Genomic DNA, 24,000 nt, shown 5'->3' on the forward strand with positions numbered 1-24,000 from the left:
TCATAAAGAGGAAATTCCTACACGGACTATTATAATGGCAATAAAATTCATGTGATATTTTAAGTGAGTTCAGACAAATTCTTTTAAAACTGTTCCTTTTATTAAACTGAAATGGCATGTAAGTCAGGCTACCCCACCAGAATATTCTGTCATTCATAATGGGTTTTCAGACAAGTTCTAGAGTTTGAATAGCATGCTATGAAAACTTTGCTGCTTTAAATTATTGACCACCCTAGAAAGTTCACCTTGCGAAAGTGGTATTTATTCCAGTGCCACTTTATAGTGTAATTCTTGTATTAAATAAAACCAAGAAAAAATAGTTATGGCATCCACAATGGTTGTCATCAATAATATCATCATTGTATATAGGATTTTCTACCTCCACTTGGTAGACTTTCATCTTCTATCCATTAGTGAAAATAGTTGGAGAGTTGCTTTCTGGAAAATGGTGAGCTGTCCCTTGATTTACCGTCCAAATATTGCATGTTTTTGAGGTGGGTTTTAACCTGTGCTGTTTGGTCTTGAACATTAAGCTAGAGTGTGATGAGGCTGCTATTTCTTTGATGCTAGTTTCTTTGTTTTGATTGTTTCAGTTTCCTCAGTATGTAACAGTGCTCCTGGGTCTGGCCCTAGCTCTCCGAACAGTTCAAACAATATTCCTGCAGAGAACGGAACAACCGGTTCTGTACCCAATATTCATGCTGAGGTAATAGCTTGTGCCTACTTTTAAATCTTGAAACTAGTTATTTCCAAACATGTCATAACTAGCTTTTATTTAAGCTCTCGCAGTCTGCAGGCATTAAATTTTTAGTATTGGCATTAAGTGTTCACATTAATTAAGTTATATCATTATAAGTGCTCCAGTTGAAAAGGATCTTTTGAGAGTCTGCTTTCAGGATTGGAAGATGCTAAGAGCTGCAAGAGTCATGTTAAGGTTCATCAAAACCTTGAAGGTAACAGTAAAAAAAAAGCAAATATTCTGGATTATGCAGTACCAAGCTTCGGAATTATTCTGATTTTATCTACTATGTTTTTAAAAAAGGTTTTGAAGATGTTCAGTTTCTACTATGAGCAATTGTTTTAAAATAAAACTCTATTCTGTCTCACCAATCTACATCAGCCCCAGCCATAGAATACCATTACTAGTTGCACCAGTATATATTTTCAGTTTGCAGTAAACCGTATGCTTTGGGATAGTGTCCAGTAGAAACAAAGTTGAGAATGGTCAAACCCATTTTGCAGAGGTTGGGCTGCATTTGGCAATACGCTAATCCACTTCCCAGAGTCATGTGTTTAATGTTCATGTGACATATCAGTCACTCTTAAGTTTAATTTGTAGGGTCATATGTTTAGAGAAAATGTTACAAAATAAAGCAAAAATGCAGCAGAATTTATGTTTAATTTGCCATGGATTATTGTCCCTAAATGAAATGTTATGTCAGTAATTGTGATCTTTCTTGAATACTGTATAACTTGGAATAAAAATTATTTCAAAGTTTTTTAATGCTGCTCTCTCCTACCATAGAACATAGAACATTACAGCGCAGTACAGGCCTTTTGGTCCTTGATGTTGCGCCAACCTGTGAAACCAATCTAAAGCCCATCTAACCTACACTATACCAAGTGCACAATCTAAATTTCAGCTACACATTTTCTGATTTATGATCAATTTTCTTGCGTTGTGATTGTGTTACTAGTTGTGTTCATACTTAATGTTTTGGCAATTCAAGTACCAAGTAATAAATTATATCATGGTCAAATAAGCATTTTTCATTTGCCCCCAGCTTACCACCTATATCTGTTACACTGAACTGTTACAATGTTCAGCTCAATTATTTTGGACTGTTTACAAATAATTTAACCTTGAAACTACTGTAGGGAGCAAATGTTTAGAAAATGAAGGAAGCTTTCTGAAATGTCAGGCGTGCCATCATGCATTCTGACTAAGGATGACTCATTCTAATATCAAGAAAAACGATTTTGTGCCATGGCTTGTCATTATTAAGTGTTTATGAAAGTTTCATTGCTGCAGGGGATTAAGTACTGAATTAGAACAAAATATCTAGAGGTCTTGTCAAAATCTTATGAAAGCTGGCTTTGTTGCTTCCTGAAAAGGAACACTGGATCGATGAAAGTTGAACTGCAACCTAGGTGTGTGTAAGCATAACAGTAGTTGTTCTGAAGTTCTGCAAAAGCTGACTTGAAGTTAAAATATAATGAAGCAATAGTCTTAGGCTGTCTTGTATTCTGCAGCTGGGCACTACCAGCTACTCTTTTCCCTTAGTATCAAGTAGAGAGTTGTTCCAAGGGGTACTGTGTTGTTTATACAGCATGTTTACAGCATATTTTAGTCTGAATCTTTTTGGTCAAAGTTCAGAAAGTCTACTTCTTCCCAGAGCGCAATCATAATATTCTGTCTTCTACTGTAATGTGTATATCTGATTTATATAAAAAGCAGTATTGAGTCCTCTAAATAAACTTAAACTTTCCCGTGAAGTAAAGCTTAGCTCTACACTCGAGTTTTCCAGTGATTGCCACAGATAGCTTCTTTAGTACTGTGCATTCTCTGACTTGGCAATATGAATACCTCATGCAGCTTAATATACTTTAATTGTTGGTTCTGATGTTCATTGGTATCTGGGTCAAGTTAGTTCGTCAATAAACAGAATCTCAAGGAACGTTTTTTTTTATCCACAGCATATGCACCCACATCAGAAAGCAGTGAACACTGATGGGTCAGCAAGTCAGCTCAGCCTCTACACATCCCCCTCACTGCCTAACATTTCCCTGGGGCTCCCAGCTACAGTCGCAGCATCCAATGCACAGATCAATGTAAGTAGACAATTTTATTGTGTTGAACCCTTCATCTCATTGGGTTAATTAAAGATTGTCCCTTTTAGTTCACTTCTGGTTGCTATAATTTTTAATCAAAATGATACTGTCAGGCCTTAATTTATTATTAAAAATTCTCTTTGAGCAACGGCAAACACCAAGAGCATTAGATCTTTGTGGTAAATGAGATCAGGAAAAGCTGGCTTTGCTACTTTGTGTTTCTGTGGTATTTTGCCCAGTAATTTGTGTGGACTATGCACAGAATGAACCAGTACTAAGAGCCTTAAACCAATGTAACAATACCCCATTTAAGTAATTGTCAAAAAAGTTAGTCAGATTGCAAGTTGTATTTTCTTTCCAATAAACCAGTGCACTAAATTACATAGCGTTTGGAGGTACTTGAGCATAAGAAATAGGAACAACCCCTTGAGTTTGCTCCGTCATTCAGTAGGATCATGACTGACCCAACATTCCTCACGTTCACTTTTCTGTCCTTTACCTCTAACACTTGATTCCCTTACTGATAGAAGTCTATTTTTCAGCCTTAAATATACACAGGACTCTGCCCCCACAGCTCTCTGTGGCAAGGAGTTCCAAAGTGTCTCATAAGAACTAGGAGCAGGAGTAGGCCATCTAGCCCTTTGAGCCTGCCCCGCCATTCAATAAGATCATGGCTGATGTGAAGTGGATCAGTTCCACTTTCCTGCTTTCTCCCCATAACCCTTAATTCCCTTGTCTGTCAAAAACCTATCTATCCATGACTTAAATATATTTAGCAAGGTAGCCTCCACCACTTCAAAGGGCAGAGAATTCCAGAGATTCACCACCCTTTAAGTGAAGAAGTTCCTCCTCAACTCCATTCTAAACTGCACCCCCCCCCGCCTTATCTTGAGGCTGTGCCCTCTAGTCCTGCTATCCTTTCTGAGTGGGAAGAATCTCTCTACCTCTACCCTATCCATCCCTTTCATTATCTTATAAGTCTCTATAAGATCCCCCCTCATCCTTCTAAACTCCAACAAGTACAGACCCAGTCTATTTAGTCTGTCTTCATAGTCCAACCCCCGCATCTTCGGTATCAGCCAAGTGAACCTCCTCTGCACTCCCTCCAAGGCCAAAATATCCTTGCGCAAGTGTGGTGACCAAAACTGCACACAGTACTCCAACTGCGGCCTCACCAGTGCCCTGTACAGTTGCAGCAAGACCTCCCTGCTTTTATATTCTATCCCCCTCGCTATAAAGGCCAGCATTCCATTCGCCTTCTTGATCACCTGCTGCACCTGCAGACTGGGTTTTTGCAACTCATGCACAAGGACCCCCAGGTCCCTCTGCACCGTAGCATGCTGCAGCTTTTCGCCCTTTAAATAGTAATCCCTCCTACTATTATTTCTGCCAAAGTGGATAACCTCACACTTGCTAACATTGTACTCCATCTGCCAGGTCCTCGCCCACTCGCTCAGCCTATCCAGATCTCTCTGCAGACTTTCCACACCCTCCGCACAATTTGCTTTTCCTCTCATCTTTGTGTCATCAGCAAATTTCATTACCCTACACTCAGCCCCCTCCTCGAGATCATCTATATAAATAGTAAATAGCTGAGGCCCCAGCACCGATCCCTGCGGCACTCCCCTAGTCTCAGCCCTCAACGAAGAAATTCCTCCTCACCTCGGTCTTAAATTGGCACCCCTTTATTCTCAGATTGCTGTCTTTTCCTAGGCTGTCTTATGAAGTGAAACATTCTCTCAGCATTTAACCTACGGCGATAATTATGGGGGATTTCAATCTACATATTGATTGGTCGACCCATGTTGGACGCGGTGGGCTCAAGGAGGAGTTCTTGGAATGCTGCCAGGATAGTTTCCTCGAACAGTGTGTGTTGGAGCCAACGAGGGAGCGAGCTATCATGGATCTGGTGTTATGTAATGAGGCGGGTAGAATTAGGGACCTTGTGGTGAAGGATCCTCTTGGGGAGAGTGATCATTGTATGGTGGAGTTTCTGGTGCAGATGGAGGAGGAGAAAGTGGGTTCCTGGACAGACGTCCTTTGTTTGAACAGAGGGGAGTACGGTAGGATGAGAGAAGAATTGGCGAATGTTGACTGGGGGAGCACGTTGGAAGGTAGGTCTGCTGAGGAGCAGTGGAGGATCTTTAAGGAGGTCTTTCTTGGTGCTCAGCAGAAATTTATTCCGATGGTCAAAAAGGACCGTAGGAGGAGAGGTAATAAGCCGTGGATAACGAAGGAGGTGAAGGAAAGTGTTAAATTAAAAGCGGAGGAATTTAGAGTAGCTAAGAGTAGTGGGCGAGAAGAGGATTGGGAGAGGTTTAAATGTCAACAAAGATTGACAAAGAAGTTGATAAAGAAGGGTAGGAGAAACTATGAAGCTGGGCTAGCGCTTAATATAAAAAAGGATAGCAAGAGTTTTTATAAATATATAAAAAGGAAGAGGCTGGCTAGGGTGAATGTTGGACCCTTAGAGGATGAGAGGGGGGACTTAGTGGTAGGGGATGGGGAAATGGCTGAGGTCTTGAATAACTTTTTTGTTTCGTTCTTCACGGAGGAGGACGTGAATAATTTGCCGGGTGTTAGCGATGGAAAGGTGGTAGGACTGGAGGGTCTCAATGACGTTATTGTTACTAGAGAGGCGGTGCTCGACAGACTGGAGGGACTGATTGTGGACAAGTCCCCGGGACCAGATGGAATGCATCCAAGGGTTCTGAAAGAAATGGTGGAGGTGATAGTGGATGCCTTGGTGGTTATTTTCCAAACGTCGCTGGATTCCGGGGAAGTGCCGGAAGATTGGAAAACGGCTAATGTTACGCCATTGTTTAAGAAGGGTGGCAGGCAAAAGGCAGGGAATTATAGGCCAGTTAGTTTAACGTCTGTTGTAGGTAAAATGTTAGAATCCGTGGTCAAGGAGGAAATAGCGAGGCATCTTGAGGGGAATTGTTTGATAGAGCAGACGCAGCACAGTTTCGTTAAGGGGAAGTCGTGTCTGACAAATTTATCGGAGTTCTATGAGGATGTGTCTAGGGCGGTGGATAGAGGAGAGCCGGTGGATGTGGTCTTTCTTGATTTTCAGAAGGCGTTTGACAAGGTACCTCACAAGAGGTTATTGCAGAAGGTAAGGGGGCATGGAGTTGGGGGTAGGATGTTAGCGTGGTTAGAGGATTGGTTGTCAAATAGGAAGCAGAGAGTGGGCGTTAATGGGTGCTATTCGGATTGGTGGTTGGTGACTAGTGCAGTGCCCCAGGGGTCGGTGCTGGGGCCTCAGCTATTTACCATTTATATAGATGATCTGGAGGAGGGAACCGAGTGTATGGTGTCGAAATTTGCTGATGCCACCAAGATTGGTGGAACGGCAAATTGTGCGGAAGGTATGGAGAGTCTGCAGAAGGATCTAGATAGGCTGGGCGAATGGGCCAGGAAATGGCAAATGGAATTTAATGTTGGCAAGTGCGAGGTGGTCCACTTTGGTAGGAATAATGGCAGGAAGGACTATTACTTACATGGCGAAAAGCTGCAGCAGGCGACGGTGCAGAGGGACCTCGGGGCCCTTGTGCATGAGACGCAAAAACCCAGCCTGCAGGTGCAGCAGGTGGTCAGGAAGACAAATGGGATGCTGGCCTTCATAGCAAGGGGGATTGAATATAAAAGTAGGGAGGTCTTGCTGCAGCTGTATAGGGCACTGGTGAGGCCGCAGCTGGAGTACTCTGTGCAGTTTTGGTCGCCGCACTTACGCAAGGATATTTTGGCCTTGGAGGGAGTGCAGAGGAGGTTTACTAGGCTGATACCGGAGTTGAGGGGGTTGAGCTATGAGGAGAGGCTGAATAAACTAGGCTTGTACTCGTTAGAGTTTAGAAGAATGAGGGGAGATCTCATTGAGACATATAAGATGATGAATGGGATAGATAGGATAGAGGTGGAGAGACTCTTCCCGCTCAGAAAGGGCAGTAGGACTAGGGGGCACAGCCTCAAGATAAAGGGGGGGGGGAGCGGTTTAGAACGGAGTTGAGGAGGAACTTCTTCACTCAAAGGGTGGTGAATCTCTGGAATTCTCTGCCCGTTGAAGTGGTGGAGGCTGCCTCGCTAAATATTTTTAAGATGCGGGTTGATGGGTTTTTGATAAGCGAGGGGATTAAGGGTTATGGGGAGAGGGCGGGAATGTGGAACTGAGCCACGACAGATCAGCCATGATCTTATTGAATGGCGGGGCAGGCTCGAAGGTCTAGATGGCCTACTTCTGCTCCTATTTCTTATGTTCTTAAGAATCTAATATGTTTCAATGAGATCTAAATTCCAATGAGTAGAGTCCCAACCAGCTTAATCTTTCTTCATAAGACAATTCCTCCATAATGAGGATCATCTAGTGAGTCTTTTCTGAACTGCCTCCAGTGAAATAACATAAGGGGACCAAAACTTGCGACAGTACTTTAGATGTGCTGTCGTACCTTGTACAGTTGCAGCAACCTCCTTGTTCCAACCCCCTTGAAGTAAGGGCCAACATTCCATTAGCTGCCTTGATTACATGCTGCACCTGTGTGTTAGCTTTCTGTGTTTCGTGCACAAGTACCCTCAAGTCTTTTTGTATTGCAGCTTTCTTAAGTTTTTCACCATCTAAATAATACGTTATTCTTTTGTTCTCCCTTCCAAAATGAACTTCACATTATAACTACTCCATTTGCCAACTTTTTGCCCACTGACTTAACCTACCAATATTTCTTTGTAAATGTTTGTAACCCTCTTGCAACTTGCCTTTCCACTGATTTTTGTGTTGTCTGCTTCCTTCTCCAAGCCATGAACACATATTGTAAACATTTGCCATCCCAGCACTGATCCCTGTTGAACCTCAGTTGTTACAGGTTGCCAACTGGAAAAAAAAACCCTTATCCCTGCTTGCTGGTTTCTTCCCAATAACCAATTCTCTATCCATTCCCATATACAACTCCAAAACTTGGGCTCTTAGCCTTTTGTGAGGTACCTTGTTGAATGCTTTCTGGAAGTCCAAATACAATACATCTGGTTTCCTGTGTCCACTCAGGTTAAGACTTCCTCAAAAAACTCTAATAAATTGGTCAGATACAATTTCCCTTTCATGAAGCCATGCTGACACTGCTTGATTGGATTATGATTTTCCAAATGTGCTGCAATTACTTCTTTAATAATAAAGGCCCATTATCTTGACCTTTTAATTGAAATTTTTTTTGTGACTATTTGTCACAATTTAGAACATTCAATGTTTCTTATAATGTCAGGGATAAAAAAGAAGATACATTAAGTACAGGGGTAGCTGCCTCATATCCTGATATTTTATAACCCCACCCTATGAAATTTGGATAAGGTGCAAATGTAGGCCTATTCTTTTGATAATAGACTTTCATGCTATCTGTCCACTATGGAATTTTCTTATAGATGGATGGCCTAGATATTCTTAATTGTCTACTAGGCTACCCCAATATCAAAATGTTTTGTTGTGGTTTTCCTATTTTGTTTCTTCTACAGTCTTTATTTTGGTCTTTATTCTTTTTGTTTCTTCATCCTTTTCTGCCTGCCATAAACTTAAGCCTGGAAACAATGCACTATAAAGCACTTCTGAGTAAAACTGTGTTAATGGGTGGAATGGGGAAAAAAAACACGCGTCCTATTACAGAATTTAATTTGATTTTGTTTGGTTAATTGAATCTTCTTTCCCCCATTTATAGGCCTCACAAAAGATGTCAACCCAACAAGAAGCAGAAAGGCAAGCTATTCAGTCTTTGCGTCAGGGTGGTGCCTTAACAGGGAAGTTTGTGAGTACAACCTCAATACCATCTGGCTTGTCCACAACGGCAATTGAAGGAGAAGCCAACACTCACAGCCACCCCTCTCTTCTCCAACACGTGCTGCTACTGGAACAAGCTCGACAGCAAAATGCTTTGATAGCTGGTGAATAGTTTTTACTGAAGTCTTCAGAGTGTATTTAGAAAATGTGTGACAAAACAAAAATCCGAGAGAGACAAAGTCCCAAATTGATGATGGTTGTTAAGTTTATAACTGCCGAGTGTGTAGTTTATAATGTTTGTAATTCTTTTGCATACCATAATATTTTTAAGGTATGACTCCAGATACCTGATAAGGCAATCAATACAGAATACTCTCAGAAACTGTGGGATGATGTATTAATTTCATGGGGAAATGTGATATAATAACTTTTTTGTGTATTTATTCATGAATTGCTTCGTAAGTAGATAAGTCCTGTACTTTCATTTGCATATTTATTAGCTCCACTGATATTTCTGTCCCATCTGTGTTGAAGTGAGCACTTGCCATTTTGAAAACCTATCCAAAGTGATAAAGCATTAAACTCACTTTGCCTTGGCCTAACAGCCCATTTTATGCAACGAGTCAAGAAGTGACTCTCAAAAGACAAAAATGTCATGAGCTACTCCAAATCTCTCCATTGCAAAAGCAAAATACAGTGGATACTGGCAGGCCAAAATAAAAACAAGAACTTTTGTGAATACTCAACAGGTCTGTGGAGAGAAGCAGAGTTAACATTTCAGGTCAAGTTTCTGTTGGAAGATCGTTCAATTATTTTATTCACATTCGATCTTTAATTCTGGAAGACATTTTATTGCTGAGTCAACAACTGGAATCTTAATGCTGTTTTTGGCCGTAAATTTGATTTTTTTTTCCTCTGCGAGAACTCATGAAGTGGTAGCTCAGATAACTCGCTACCACTTTTATAAACTGAATTGTAATTGACTTCTTCTGTAATTCTAGGTACGGTGAAAATCTGAAGTGACTATACTATTGTTAAATTAACAAAAGGAAGTACAAGCAATCCATTGAATAAATATTGTAAATTAGTGAGGAAATATAAGTTTATTTATTAGTCACAAGTAGGCTGCAATGAAGTTACTGTGAAAATCCCCCAGTCGCCACACTCCACTGCCTGTTCGGGAACACTGTGGGAGAATTTGGTCTGGCCAATGTACCTAACCATGTCTTTCAGACTGGAAGAGGAAACCCACGCAGTCACGGGGAGAACATGCAGATTCCACACATTCAGTGACCCAAGCCAGGAATCAAACCTGAGTCTCTAGTGTTATGAGGCAGCAGTGCTAACTACTGTGCACCCCTGGTCGTGTAGTTAATTGACAATTCTAAAGCAAAACTTTTGAGCCTGTGACACAGCGCTGCTAAATAAACTCGTGATAATATCAACATTATGCCTTGTTAATGGAACATGCAAGAAAGGGCAATTTTCTTAACGAAATAATACATGCAAATGGCAAACATGTCACTTGTACTTGGAAGTCCAAAATTATTGCATGAATCTCATGTAGGTAAATAATCCTATATGTTTTTTAAAATTTCTGTCTAAATGTAAAAAAGGTTCAATCAGCATCAATGGCCATATATAATTGAAATTAAATACATTCATCAAACATGCAACTAGCTACCATACCTGATACCTTACCAAGTGTTCATCTATCATGTTGAACTTTAATCGAATATAATATCTCTGTGGGCTTTAGAATTATGTGCAAATTATAGGCCCATGAAAAAATAAATGTAGTTTAGGTTTCTTTTTCTCTACTAATTAATTCAGCTTTAGGTCTGCTAATTAATTCAGCTTTAGGTCTTTAGGTAGGTCTGCTGAGGAACAGTGGAGGATCTTTAAGGAGATCTTTCTTGATGCTCAGCAGAAATTTATTCCAATGGTTAAAAAGGATCGTAGGAGGAGAGACAATCAGCCATGGATAACGAAGGAGGTAAAGGAAAGTGTTAAATTAAAAGCGGATGCGTTTAGAGTAGCTAAGAGTAGTGAGTGAGAAGAGGATTGGGAGGGGTTTAAATGTCAACAAAGAATGACAAAGAAGTTGATAAACAAGGGTAGGATAAACTATGAAGCTGGGCTAGCGCTTAATATAAAAAAGGATAGTAAGAGTTTTTATAAATATATAAAAAGGAAGAGGCTGGCTAGGGTGAACGTTGGACCCTTAGAGGATGAGAGGGGGGACTTAGTGGTAGGGGATGGGGAAATGGCTGAGGCCTTGAATAACTTTTTTGTTTCGGTCTTCACGGAGGAGGACGTGAATAATTTGCCAGGTGTTAGCGATGGAAAGATGGTAGAAGTGGAGGGCCTGAATGACATTATTGTTACTAGAGAGGCGGTGCTCGACAGACTGGAGGGACTGATTGTGGACAAGTCCCCAGGACCGGATGGAATGCATCCAAGGGTTCTGAAAGAAATGGCGGAGGTGATAGTGGATTCCGGGGAAGTGCCGGAAGATTGGAAAACGGCTAACGTTGCGCCGTTGTTTAAGAAGGGTGGCAGGGAATTGTAGGCCGGTTAGTTTAACGTCTGTTGTAGGTAAAATGTTAGAATCCGTGATCAAGGAGAAAATAGCAAGGCATCTTGAGGGGAATTGTTTGATAGAGCAGACGCAGCACGGTTTCGTTAAGGGGAAGTCATGTCTGACAAATTTATTGGAGTTCTATGAGGATGTGTCTAGGGCGGTGGATAGAGGAAAGCCGGTGGATGTGGTCTTTCTTGATTTTCAGAAGGTGTTTGATAAGGTGCCTCACAAGAGGTTATTACAGAAGGTCAGGGGGCATGGAGTTGGGGGTAGGGTGTTAGCGTGGTTAGAGGATTGGTTGTCAAATAGGAGGCAGAGAGTGGGGGTCAATGGGTGCTATTCGGATTGGCGGTTGGTGACTAGTGGAGTGCCCCAGGGGTCGGTGCTGGGGCCTCAGCTATTTACCATTTATATAGATGATCTGGAGGAGGGAACCGAGTGTATGGTGTTGAAATTTGCTGTTGCCACCAAGATTGGTGGAACGGCAAATTGCGCGGAGGGTGTGGAGAGTCTGCAGAAGGATCTAGATAGGCTGGGCTAATGGGCCAGGAACTGGCAAATGGAATTTAATGTTGGCCAGTGTGAAGTTGTCCACTTTGGTAGGAATAATGGCAGGAAGGACTATTACTTACATGGCGAAAAACCGCAGCATGAGACGGTGCAGAGGGACCTCGGGGTCCTTGTGCATGAGTCGCAAAAACCCAGCCTGCAGGTGCAGCAGGTGGTCAGGAATGCAAATGGGATGCTGGCCTTCATAGCGAGGGGGATTGAATATAAAAGTAGGGAGATCTTGCTGCAACTGTACTGGTGAGGCCGTAGCTGGAGTACTGTGTGCACTTTTGGTCGCCGCACTTACGCAAGGATATTTTGGCCTTGGAGGGAGTGCAGAGGAGGTTTACTAGGCTGATACCGGAGTTGAAGGGGTTGTACTATGAGGAGAGGCTGAATAAACTAGGCTTGTACTCGTTAGAGTATAGAAGAATGAGGGGAGATCTCATTGAGACATATAAGCTGATGAATGGAATAGATAGGATAGAGGTGGAGAGGCTCTTCCCACTCAGAAAGGACAGTAGGACTAGAGGGCACAGCCTCAAGATAAAGGGGGGGCGGTTTAGAACAGAGTTGAGGAGGAACTTCTTCACTCAGAGGGTGGTGAATCTCTGGAATTCTCTGCCCGTTGAAGTGATGGAGGCTGCCTCGTTAAATATATTTAAGTCGCGGGTTGATAGGTTTTTGATAGGCAAGGGGATTAAGGGTTATGGGGAGAGGGTGGGAATGTGAAACTGAGACCCAACAGATCAGCCATGATCTTATTGAATGGCGGGGCAGGCTCAAGGGGCTAGATGGCCTACTCCTGCTCCTATTTCTTATGTTCTTTATTGAGAGTATTGTCTTTTAAGTATTGTAAGAACAGTTTGTTAACTCAGACTTTAATTTATGCTGTTACACTTACTGAAAGAGGGAGCAACATTCAGATATTTCTTTTAATATTTAATAAAATTATAAATCATAAACAGCATTTGACTCTTTCAGCCTGCTTCAACATACATTATGATCAAGGCTGATCATCCAATTCAGCATCCTGTTCTTGTTTTGCCCATATACCCTTTAATTCCTTTCGCCCCAAGAGCTATAACGAATTCTTTGAAAACATACAATGTTTTGGCCTCAACTGCTTTCTGTGGTCAATAATTCCACAGGCTCACCACTCTCTGGGTGGAGAAATTTCTCTTCATCTTAGTCCTAAATGGTTCACCCTGTATCCTGACGCTGTGACATCCCCACCATGGGAGCATCCTTCTTGCATCTACCCTGACTAGTCCTGTTAGAATTTAAGTTTCTATGAGACCTCCCTCACCCTCCCCTAATTTTTCTAAACTCCAATGAATATAATGAGATTTGATCTCTCCTCATATATTAGTCCCGCCATCCCAGGAATCGATATTATAAACCTTCGCTGCCCTCCCTCCGTAGCAAGAATGACCAAAACTACACACGAACGTGGTTTCACCATGGCCCTATATAAATGCAGCAAGATGCCCGACTCTTTCCCTATGAAGACCAACAAACATTTGTCTCATTCACCACCTGCTGCACCTGCATGCTTAGTTTCAGCACCAGGTGTTCAAAGTCACCCAGTTGCTCATTCCCCTCTGTTAATCTATTTTTTTCTACCAATGTAGACAACTTCACATTTATCCACCTTTTACTAGTTCTTTCATGCATTTGCCCATTCACTCAACCTGTCCAAATTGTACCAAAGTATCTTTGTATCCTCAGAATTCACCCTCCCATCCAGCTTTGTGTCATCTGCAAATTTTGAGATATTACATTTAGTTTCCTCATTTAAATCAGTGGTTAGCACTGCTGCCTCACAGCGCCAGAGATCTGGGTTCTATTCTGGCCTAGGGTGGCTGTTTGTGTGGAGTTTCCACATTTGCCCTGTGTCTGCATGGGTTTCCTCCCAGAGTGCGAGGATGTGCAGGTTAGATGGATTGGCCACGCTAAATTGCTCCTTAGTGTCCCAATATTTGTCGGTTAGGGGGATTAGTAAGGTAAATATGTGGGGTTACGAGAAAGGGACTGGGTGGGATCCTCTGTCTAGAAGTGCAGACATGATGAGCCAAATGCCCTCTTTCTGCATGGTAGAGATTCTATGATTCTAAATCATTAATATATATTGTGACTGCTGGAGTCATAATACTGTTGTTCTCTGTGATAACCCACTAGTCACTGTCCCCCACTTAGCACTGTGAGGCTAACAATTGTGCCACCGTGTGCCAAAAAGACCTGTTCATTTCTACTCGTTGTCTCCTGTCTGCCAGCTAGTTTACTATCCACCTCAATACACTATTCCCAATCCTATGTGCTTTAAGTTTTAGACGTTGATATAATTTTACACACTAACTGTTACATGGGACCTTGTCAAAAATTTACTGACAGTTCAATTAAACGACATCCACCGGTTCCCCTTCATCAAATCCATTAGTTACATCTCAAAGAATTTCAGTAGATTTGTTAAGCATGATTTCCCTTTTGTAAATCCGTACTGAGTCCATCCGATCCTATCACAGTTTTCCAAGTGCTTTGTTATTAAAGCCTTTATAATGAATCTAGAGTTTTCCCCACTACCGTCAAGCTGACTGGTCTATAATTCCCTGTTTTCTCTCTAACTCCCTTTTAAATAGTGGGATTACACTAACTGCCTGTTACGGGGCTGTCACAATGTTTTTCTTGTTGTATTTAAAGCTGTTGATCTCCTCAAGTAGACAAACAAAATCACAGAGTGGTTTAAGATGATTTGTTACTGTAGCTACTGGACTCTGACTGAATCTTTAAGATCAACCAGTGTGTTGCATTCAGAAATACATGAGCAATTATTAGTTTCAAAATCAGTTACACATAATTAGCATATACCAATCCAAGTGTAGGAGTTATTGCTATCCAGTCACAGTTATTGATTAAGGTTACATCATGCAAACATAGGATATAATGTTCAATTATAACTTGTGCGTGTTATAAAATTAAGTAATGATAGCTATATCTCTGACCAATGGTGTATCAACCTCCCTTTCCATTGTTCCTTGTTCTAATGAACAAACAAGGGCTGCACATTGTTCAATTAAATGATCCTTGACTCTTATCTAGGTCTGCTTTAATCAAGACCTGTGGTTTGCACATAGCTTTTGCTGTGTGACTGAGATACATGATTCAGTTGATGTGATTTTTAAACTTGTGTGATTATTAAACCTTTCACTACTCTTCAATCTGTAGGAACTGTTCATGTTTTATAGTACTGCTTTACCAATTTTAAAATGCTGCTTGTGATTGATTCTGTTTCTAAAGTCAGAAGTGAAGCTGTCAACTTCACATAACTTCATCTATCAGTACCTGGAATATTGCAGCATAGGTCATGGAAAATTTCAAATGTGCAAACATTATGGTAAAAGAGTAACAATGATATTTCTGTGACTTAGTGCCACTCCATGCGCAATCGCCATTGGTGACAGGTGAAAGAGTTTCCACCAATCTTCGAACAGTGAATAAGTTGCCTCGGCACCGCCCACTAAGTCGGACCCAATCAGCTCCTTTACCCCAGAGTCCACAAGCCTTACAGCAGCTGGTAATGCAGCAACAGCACCAGCAGTTTTTGGAGAAACAGAAACAGTACCAACAACAAATCCAACTTAAGGTAAGAGAAACAACAAATTAATGTCAGAACTTCCCTGTTACTCATCTGCAATGTACAAATGAATCACACAATTTTGTTAAACAATTGTTTGACTGCTTTACCATAATATTGCTATGATGCAAGAGTGTTGCAGGATGGCATGACAAGATTTAAAAGTAGATATATTTTTGTAATAATCATCCAGTAATATGAATCACCTTGCATTTCTACAGTCTCTTCGAGGTTATAAATAATATAGGCAAAAGGAGGAATTCAATCCATTTGTACCTGTACTAGCTCTTTGAAAGAGCTATTCTGTAAGTCCCTCTCCTCTGCCTTTTCCCGATAGCACTGCAAACTTTTGGGGGTTGGGAGATGGGAGCAAAACATATCCTTAAGACTTTACAGCTAAATAATTATTTATGGAGTATACTTGTTGAGTTATGGGCAAGCACAGCAGCCAATTTATACATTGTGAAGTTCCACACACCAGCCTGATGAATGACAGTTGAGTCTGTCTTGGGTATACGTTTTTGAGGGAAGAATGCTAGCCACGAGATGCCCACCCTTTGATTGCAGTGGGATCTTTTAAATCCATCTAAATTGACAGATAGGACCTTAGATTAATGCCGTATACAAAAGATGGTAACTTTGCCAATATAACATTCCTAGAGTATTGAATTAGAAGTGACAACCACTGTCAGGTGTTCAAGTTCTGGAATTGAATTGAGTAAATTAAAGAGAATCCTGTTAAATTCCGAAGTAGAAATTGTGGAAAGAAACAAAATTGGTCAGAACATGCCCTGGGCAGCGCGGTGAGACAGTGATTAGCACATACTGCCTCACAACGCCAGAATCCAGGTTCGTTTACTGGCTTGGGTCACTGTCAGTGCGGAGTCTGCATGTTCTCCCGATGCCTTCATGGGTTTCCTCCAGGTGCTCCAGTTCCCTCCCATACTCTGAAAGACCTGCTGGTTTAGGTGCATTGGCCATGCTAAATTCTTCCTCAGTGTTGCCGAATAGGCGCTGGAATGTGATGATTAGGGGATTTTCATAGTAATTTCATTGCAGTATTAATGTAAACCCACTTGTGACACTAATAAATAAACTTCAGAAGAAAACTTCAATACATGAAGGCAATGATGAATGACATGCAGAATATCATTGACCAGAGAATCTTCAGCAAACAAGGATGGTATTCATCTCTTGAGCTTCATTCAAATGCTGTCACTCCTAATAAATTTTGCCTGCTCTTAATAGCCTTTTATATTTTTCTTCCCCTATCTAATTCGCCTGTGATTGATTCAGCTTCAATAGCTATTTCTTGGAAATTGTGTTAAAGTTAATGATTCCTTCCATAAAAATAAACTTCTAATCTCCATTTTGTATTTTCAAGACTGATCCCTGAATTTATATCCACATCATTAACAATTTGCTAATTAGCGTAAACTAATTTTCACTAATTTTTTTGTTTTGTTCATCACTCTGCATACTTGTATTCCGTTTCCTCTTAATCTTTACATGAATGAATACAATCTTCAGCTATGCTCTGATTTGCGATCGGGTGTGTCAATAACTCTGATTATGCCCGTGAATATTTGTCACAGATGCTTTCCAAGTCAAGTGAATCACCTCGGCAGCCTCCAAGTCACCCAGAAGAGACTGAAGAAGAATTGTGTGAGCAACAGGATATGCAGGAGGATCAGGCACCTCCGAGGAGTAGCAGTATCAATTCTGGAGGGAGTGATGCAACAAATGAAAGTTTGGAACAGGATGCAATGCAGGTGAAGGATGAGCCACCAGATAGTGAGGAGGAAGATCAGTTAGAAGACCAGAAAGAAGCTGAAGAACAGCTTTTGCATTTCAATCAGGTAATTCCAAGTGATTATTAGCTTCTACCTCATATCTACGGTGACAGCAATAGCCTCAGCTAATGACTGACAGGCTACCCACTTGTATTTTTTCATTTGTCTTTGGGTTATTTCATATACTACAGCAAGAAATTAATTTTATTGCCCATGTGGGGATGAAATTTTTAAAACTGGCCAAGATGACATACCCACTCAAATATCAGTCTAATTTGGTGAACATTTCATTTTAAAAATCACCAAGAAGAATTGTGTTTCCTTGTCTCCCACGTTCTTTGTGGCTTTAATACTTTGTTGATAAATCTTCTGAAAAGGTTGAATGAAAAGCCAATTTGTACTAAAAAGTGCATGAGTGGTGCAACGTTTTCCTTGCTTGTTGGCTATTTTATTTTAAAATGATAAGTTCCCAAGTGCAGAACATTAAAAATAGTAGGCTTGACTAAGAATCTGTGCAATCATAAATCTGCTAGCATTTGATCTTATGTATAGCGATAAAGTGTAAATTTAAAAGTAGTGCTGTAGATCATATTTATTTTGCCTTCTGTTGTAACTACATATTTTCATTTACAGTAAACTTAAGATTGATAGCATATCCTTCCTACATACAAGTATCGCCAAAGACTGTGCGAAGAATAGGTAAAGATTTTATTAACTAGTAAATTTCCTAATGCAGCAAAGCCAACAGCAGGTACCAAATGGAACTCTCAGGAAGGCATTAAAGCTGTGTGAATCACAGACTGCTTTGAGCTATTGTGAGGAATGTGCCTGCTAATCCCCTAAATGGGACACAATGACACAGGAAGTATAATAAGGAATTATTTTTTGAAATTTCAAGAAAATTACACACCTGTGCCAGTAGAGAAACTTGTGTAATAGTTATTTTTATTTCATATAGCATACAGGCATTTTTTAGAAATATCCTTTAGCTTCATAAATCATAGTTGCACTTCAGAATGTTATAGAAGATAATAATTTCCACCATTTTATAAAAATATACTAATTTAGCCCTTAAGTATGCAAGGATTTCCTAACATTCTAGGGCTACTAGCATCAGTAGCTTCAGTGTTGGAATAAATCGAGGGTTAAATCTAAAGCTTATTTATTAGTGTCATACTTAGGCTTACATTAGTGTAAGCCTACTAGTGACACTAATAAATAGAATAAACTTTAAACGTTAACACTGCAGTGATGTTACTGTGAAAATTCCATGTCGCCACACTGCAGCACCTGTCCGGGTACACTGAGGGAGAATTCAGCATGGCCAATGCATCTAACCAGCAAGTCTTTCGGACTATGGGAGGAAACCGGAGCACCCGGAGGAAACCCATGCAGACGTGGGGAGAACGTGAAAACTCTCACAGGCAGTGACCCAAGCTGGAAATCAAACCCAGGTCTCTGGCGCTGTGAGGCAGCAGTGCTAACCACTGTGCAACCATGCTGCCCCCAGGGTTTATTATGTTTATTATTATTAAGGTTTATTATTGGTGCCATGGGGTAATAATATTTTGTAAAGTACATTCAAATTCTCTGACTATTGTGAAAGATGCAAATAAGACAAACCACTTTTCAGGAAGTTAAGAAATGGTGTCATGTACTCTACGGCAGCCCGACCCATATATTGTCCATAATGGGCCTTGATCTATCCATTGATCCAAACTTTACCATTTATTATAGCATCAAAATATCTTTAATTCATTATGGTGTTTATGCACCACACAAACCTCCACCCACCATGTTTATTTAACCCCAGCAATGAATCCTTTTATTCCTTTCTCCCTCATGTCTTTATCTAGATTCTCTGTGAATGCACCAATTTTTTTTGCCTCAGTTACATCCTGTACTAGTGTGTTCCATATTCACACCGCTCATCTAAGGTAATTCCTAGATCACGAAAGTGATTACGCTGCAGACGTACTTCATTGGCTGTAAAGTGCTTCAAGACATTCAGTGGTTAGAATTGTTACACTGCAGGAGCTGTTCGGCCCGTTGTGCCTGCACAAACCCTCCGAATGAGCAATTTTTGTAGTGCCATTGTCCTACCTTCTCCCAGTAACCTAGCATGTGCTTTCTTTTTGGATAGCAGCTAATTACCTTTTGAATGCTTCAATGGAACCGTGCTGTCGGGCAGTGCATTCCTGACCTTAAACATTCACTGCGTGAAAAAGTTTACCCTCAGCAAACTTTAGCCTCTTTTGTCAATTATTCTAAATCTGTGCCCTCTCATTTTTGATCCTTTTACAAGTGGGAACAGTTTCCCTGTATTAACTGTCCGGATCCCTCATGATTTTGAACACCTCTCCTAAATCTCCTCCCAGTTTTCTTTTTGCCAAGGAAACAAACACAACTTGCGTAGAAGTAGGAACATGGATAGGTCATTCAGCCCTTCGAACCTGCTCTGTCATTCAATTTACCCTTCTCCAATCTATCTTCACCCTTTCCTCACCTTTAAAACCATTCTCACAAATCTTTTCTGCACTCTCTCAAAAACCTTCTCGTCTTCCCAAGGAGTTCCTAAATTTAATGCAGCTGAGGTGCTATATAAATACAAATCTTTTTGTTACAGAAGTTTCTTCTGAATACCTATTGGATTATTTAAAAGTTTATATTTATGGCCTCCAGTTCTGGTCTTGCCTTCAAGTGGAAACATGTTCTTTATGTTTACCCTGCTAAATATTTCCATAATCTCTATTTTAGAAATAAAGAGCTCCCAGCTTGTTATTCTTCACTGACGAATATAACTCGTCAGTTCTGATGTCATTCCAGTAAATCTTTTATGCACCTTGTCCAGTGCCTTGACATGGTAAACACTTAAGGATTGGATCTTGGTGAGTTGGAAATGTCTGTTCTGAAGCCATTTTGATGCATGTCACGAAACATGCTTTACTACAAATAATGATTTTAATTCGACGGCTGGAAAACCAAACCGAACTTTTATTAACAAACTTCTTAAGACACAGGCTAAAGTGTGATTTGAACATGCAACATAGCTAGCTATCCCATTCACACCACTGAACCTTCCACCTTCCAATCTACTCAAATGGGACACCATATCTGCAAAGACCCATCAAGGACAATGCCTCAGGAGAATACAAGTGAGCCACAGATCTTGCCCCCATTATCAAGGCACCATGGCAATCATCAAGATTATTCAAAAGGGGGTTCCCAGATTTGAACTCATCAAGCTACAATGGGAATACACTAGACCCAATCACTTGAACAGTTGGACACTGGCTGAGAACAAGGACTCCCAGACATAAACTGAAGAAGTTGAAAGGGCAAATATACCTGTCAAGATCCTGTTTGAATTGCAGGATGATGGTCAAGTGACGGGCCCACCCTTCCTGTATTTAAACTTCTGCTTTCTCTACAGTAAGAGAACAAGCACCTAAGATGCTGACAAGAGATGACCCGAGTGGGATCCTTCTTCCCTCCAATCCACATTGCAAGCTTCAAACCCTGGTTGCTGATCCAGGGTTCTGCTACAAACTGAGGCTTCTGAAATGAATTCAACCCAGGAGAATTTGTCTCTAAGAGAACAGCGAATGAGATGTTTACATCTTTAAATCAGAAGCATCAAGACTACCGAATGAAAGTTACAAGACCGCCAAATTCGGCCTGAAACCAGCTGAGTTGCCAAACTGCAAACTGTATATCTCTTTTATTTCTCTGGACTTTAAGCTAATAAATCTATCCTTCCTCACTCTGTAATCTGTTGGTGTGCATGTGTGAACTTCGAGTGTGTATGTGTGTGTAAGAGTCAGAGTATTCTTTATTACTATACTTAGGTTGGTTTAAGTATAATAAAGCTGATCTTTTTTTCACTAAACTCAAGAAAACCTGTTGGATTTTTTTTAATGATCACAACACTTGTTCGTTCTTTTTAAAAAACCTATTGTGGTCAAACATGAAGGGAAAAGAAGGGAACCATTCTATCTCTTTTCACCTGATTGTGACATGTACAATTGTGTAACAAAAGTAGGATTCTCGGATTTGATGATATAGTGATATCACTGGGCAACGTCAGTAACAACCATTGATTTTGCAATACGCAGCACATTATAGAACTTCCAGGCAGAGCTCAAATAGATATGGCATTACAAGTTCTCGAATTGTTTTTGTGCAGGCTAAAAACTCATTTGCTCTTGATTTTGTTTGCGTGAAAGTATTTTTATTTTTATTTAGCATGTCTAATTGCATGGGTATAATTTTAAGTTCTATTATAACCTATCATGTAATCATTTAATGGCAAGTTAACTAAGATATGAAAGAAAAGGACTAATAGGATATGTGGGTAAAGTGAAATGAATGAAAGTCAGGGAAGGCTCATGTGGAGAACTGAGAGTCTATTTCTGTACTGTACAGGCATCACTCAAACTTCTTGACTCAAGGTTGTACATTCAAACTCCTTTCCGTAACTTCAGCTGACTTTTCAGTGCAGCACTGAAGGCGTGTTTCACTGGAGTTGTGGGGATTTTTTATGAATGAAACTGAACCAAGGGGTTTGAACAGCCTGTCAAAGTGGACATAACGAATCTTATGGAATGTATTAAAGAAGCAGAGTAAGTTTTCCCAGTGTCCTGGGCAGGAACTATCCAGCAACAGCAAAGTAGATTAACTCATCATTTATTTCATTTTAGTTTATTGGAAGATGATGCCTGCAGATGGCCTGCTATATTTGCCTGCAGATGGCCTGCTATATTTGCCTGCAGATGACCTGCTATATTTGCCCACAGATGACTGATTACGTTTTAAAAGTAATAGGCTGCAAAGGTTTTAAAACATTCTGAAGGTGTGAGGTATACTTTATAAATGTAAATATGCATGTAGTATATGGCACAGGAGCCAGCACTGCTGCCTCACAGCATCAGGGACCTGGGTTCAATTCCAGCCTGGAGTGACTGTGTGGAGTTTGCACCTTCTCCCCATGTCTGTGTGGGTTTCCTCTGAGTGCTCCAGTTTCCTTCTCCAGTCCAAAGATGTGAAGGTTAGGTTGATTGGCCATGTTAAATTGTCACTTCGTGTCCCAAGATGTGTGGGTTAGGGGGATTAGTGGGATAAATACATGGGATTATAGAGATAGGGCCTGGGTGGGATGCTCTGTTGGAGAGTCGGTGCAATAGACTGAGATTTGATGGGTCAAATGGCCTCCTTCTGAACTGTAAGATTTCTATAAATGTGTATTCTCTATTTCATCTGTGCATTGTGCACTTTCCACAGACAAGGAAGTGAACTGAGACACCTATTTTTTTTAACATTCTTTCATGGGTGTGCTACATTTGTTGTCCAACTCTATCTGCTTGCGTCTGTATCAGTACTGCAATCACTTGCGGCTATGTCAAAGTAGCCCTGGATGATTAGATTGTGTAACTTTTTTGCCTCCCTCTGCAGAAATGTGCATATGCTCCATATTAGCACTGGTGAGATTGGGTACTCTTAATGTGTTGAGGTGCAGGTGCAAGTCAGAATTCTATATATAAAGCAAATTTTATTGGAATCCTAGCACAGTATGCTGTTACGCCACTGCATTTAGGAACACCATGTGCTCTGCCATTTTATGTTATCACATTTTAAATTGCTCATGCAAAATTGTTGAAGTTTTAATTAAAAGAAAATATTGACTTCAGTTATTTTGCTCTTAATTATGAAAATTAATTCAGTATAATAATATTAGAAGGCATAATTACAGAGAAAACATTGAACCAGTGCTGCATAGGAAGGATTGGCGATTTGATTTCCGGGGGCAGTTGAACTTACAGATGGTTTGAAGGATAGAGAGAATCCAATCCTAAAATTATGGCCAGAATTCTTCACAAATTCACACCCTGCCACTGCTGCCTGCGAGAACAGTGAATCTGGAACGGAGAATTTGGCGCTCAGCCAAATCTTCATTCACTGTAGGGGGACAGGAGAATCCCGGTGGCAGGTGAGGTCGGAGAATCTGGCCCTGTATTCCTGAGTTTTAAATAAAGGACCACGTATATTTTTAGGAATTCAGCTGACATTTTTGTAAATAACTTGACTTAAGAAGATAAAAGCAAAATACTTTGGAAGTTGGAATCTGACACAAATACAGAAAATGCTGAAAAATCTCAGCAGGTCTGACAGCATCTGGGGGGAGAGATTAGAGCCAATGTTTTGAGTGTAGATGACCTTTCATCTGTTTGATGCCATCTCATCTCTAGAATTCAGCTCTTTTGTCCATGCTTAGATTAAGGCTGTAATGAGGTCTGCAGCAGAGTGATCCTGGCAGAACCCAAAATTGGCTTGTGATCAGGCTGTTGCTGAGGAAGTATAGTTTGAAAGCATAGCTGGATGACACATTCCACCAGTTTGCTTATGAATGAGAGTAGACCGATGGTGTGATAATTGGCCAGCTTTACTTTATCCTGAATTTTGTGGACAGAACATATCTTTGCAATGTTTTACTTGATCAAGTAGATGGCAGTGTTGTAGCTTGCTTGAACAGCTCAGTTAAAGGCACATCTACTTTGACTCTGACAAAGGGTCACCTAGACTCGAAACGTTGGCTCTGTTCTCTCCCCAGAGATGCTGTCAGACCTGATGAGATTTTCCAACATTTTCAGTTTTTGTACACTTAGGAAGGGTTCACAATCAATTGAAGCAGCATTAAACATTGAGACTGGCATACACGCTATAGACATGCCCCTTTATCATCAGGTGTAGGGAAAACCTGGAAATGCATAGCTCAATAATAAATCAGATTTAAATGAAAGAGGCGTTTAATTTGTGGAAGATTTTCAACAACATTTTTGTCATGGGAAAAAAGTGA

The 24,000-nt window shown here is 40.6% G+C and overlaps 1 protein-coding gene across 14 annotated transcripts in view; it reads left to right on the forward strand.

Moving 5' to 3' along the window:
- Positions 1–24,000, forward strand: part of hdac5 (histone deacetylase 5) — a 303,715-nt gene that overhangs the window by 207,995 nt on the left and 71,720 nt on the right. For 13 of the 14 annotated variants that reach the window (XM_080213636.1, XM_080213634.1, XM_080213639.1 and 10 more), the window contains 5 exons: positions 594–706; positions 2,698–2,832; positions 8,529–8,751; positions 15,149–15,363; positions 16,950–17,213. In XM_080213636.1, coding sequence (XP_080069762.1) covers positions 594–706; positions 2,698–2,832; positions 8,529–8,751; positions 15,149–15,363; positions 16,950–17,213 — 950 coding nt within the window. Of the gene's footprint in view, positions 1–593; positions 707–2,697; positions 2,833–8,528; positions 8,752–15,148; positions 15,364–16,949; positions 17,214–20,580; positions 21,037–24,000 lie in introns of those variants that run through there. The other variant, XM_080213642.1, reaches the window with a different exon arrangement.

The sequence above is a fragment of the Carcharhinus amblyrhynchos genome, chromosome 27 (assembly GCF_965287045.1).
Source record: "Carcharhinus amblyrhynchos chromosome 27, sCarAmb.v2.hapA, whole genome shotgun sequence".
Taxonomy (NCBI): Eukaryota; Metazoa; Chordata; class Chondrichthyes; order Carcharhiniformes; family Carcharhinidae; genus Carcharhinus; species Carcharhinus amblyrhynchos.